Source organism: Formica exsecta, unplaced genomic scaffold, assembly GCF_003651465.1.
Source record: "Formica exsecta isolate Colony F162 unplaced genomic scaffold, ASM365146v1 scaffold32, whole genome shotgun sequence".
In the NCBI taxonomy this organism is placed as follows: Eukaryota; Metazoa; Arthropoda; class Insecta; order Hymenoptera; family Formicidae; genus Formica; species Formica exsecta.
This window is the reverse complement of record NW_021850453.1, coordinates 508638-509464: the sequence shown is the minus strand read 5'-3', so window position 1 is coordinate 509464 and position 827 is coordinate 508638. Positions and strand designations below refer to the sequence as shown.

At 26.8% G+C, this 827-nt stretch overlaps 1 protein-coding gene across 9 annotated transcripts in view; it reads right to left on the bottom strand.

The window, feature by feature from the left end:
- Window positions 1–827, bottom strand: part of LOC115238035 — a 32538-nt gene that overhangs the window by 5133 nt on the left and 26578 nt on the right. For all 9 annotated transcript variants that reach the window (XM_029811536.1, XM_029811539.1, XM_029811533.1 and 6 more), the window contains one exon: window positions 285–380. In XM_029811536.1, the coding sequence (XP_029667396.1) occupies window positions 285–380 (96 nt within the window). The remainder of the gene's footprint in view (window positions 1–284; window positions 381–827) is intronic.

Below are 827 nucleotides of genomic sequence, written 5' to 3'. Positions count from 1 at the left end.
ATATATATATATATATCTTTGAGTACAAGAAAGTCAAAATTGAATACAGATTTGAATACAAGAGAGAGTCTTATTTAATATTTATATTTAATATTTATATTTTATATATTTCAAAATTAATATAATATCAATTTGTATTGAATATTTTTATTTATAATTTCATTTTGCTTTATGAACATATAATGCGTATTTTCTGTCCATATTAGTGCTTTTGCGACTTGATTAATACATAAATTTTACAATTTTTGAATTTTAAGATATTTGCAATTTCTATATATGCTCACCGAATAATTTCCATACTGTTACAACATCCAAGGTGAAATATTGTAAAAGCCCATACCAATGAAAGAGATGGACACATAATACCGGCAGCGAACGACCTGGAAATTAAATATGAGATTGCGACGTATGTATAGATAAATAAAACAATATACAAATAAAAACGGTAAAATGCATAAAAGGTCACACCTCATTGATTTTATCGCCATTAAGTATGTTGTAGGAGAGGTTGTTCTAAGTAATTCTCCGCAAAAATCATGTGGGGGACGGCATTGATTTAGGAGATATAACATTAAAATTTGGCAATTTTAATGCTTTTTCTTAAAGATTATAAACTGATATTAGAAACAGTGAAGTTTGTGTGTCATCATCAGTTTAAAATATCTAAGGAAAAGCATAAAAATTGTCAGATTTTAATTTGTTATATCTTCAAACCAATGTCGTCCTCCATTTGATATTTGCGGGGAATTATTCAGAACAATCTCTCCTACAACATATCTAAATAGCGATAAAATCAGTGAGGTATAATCTTTTATATGTGTATATAT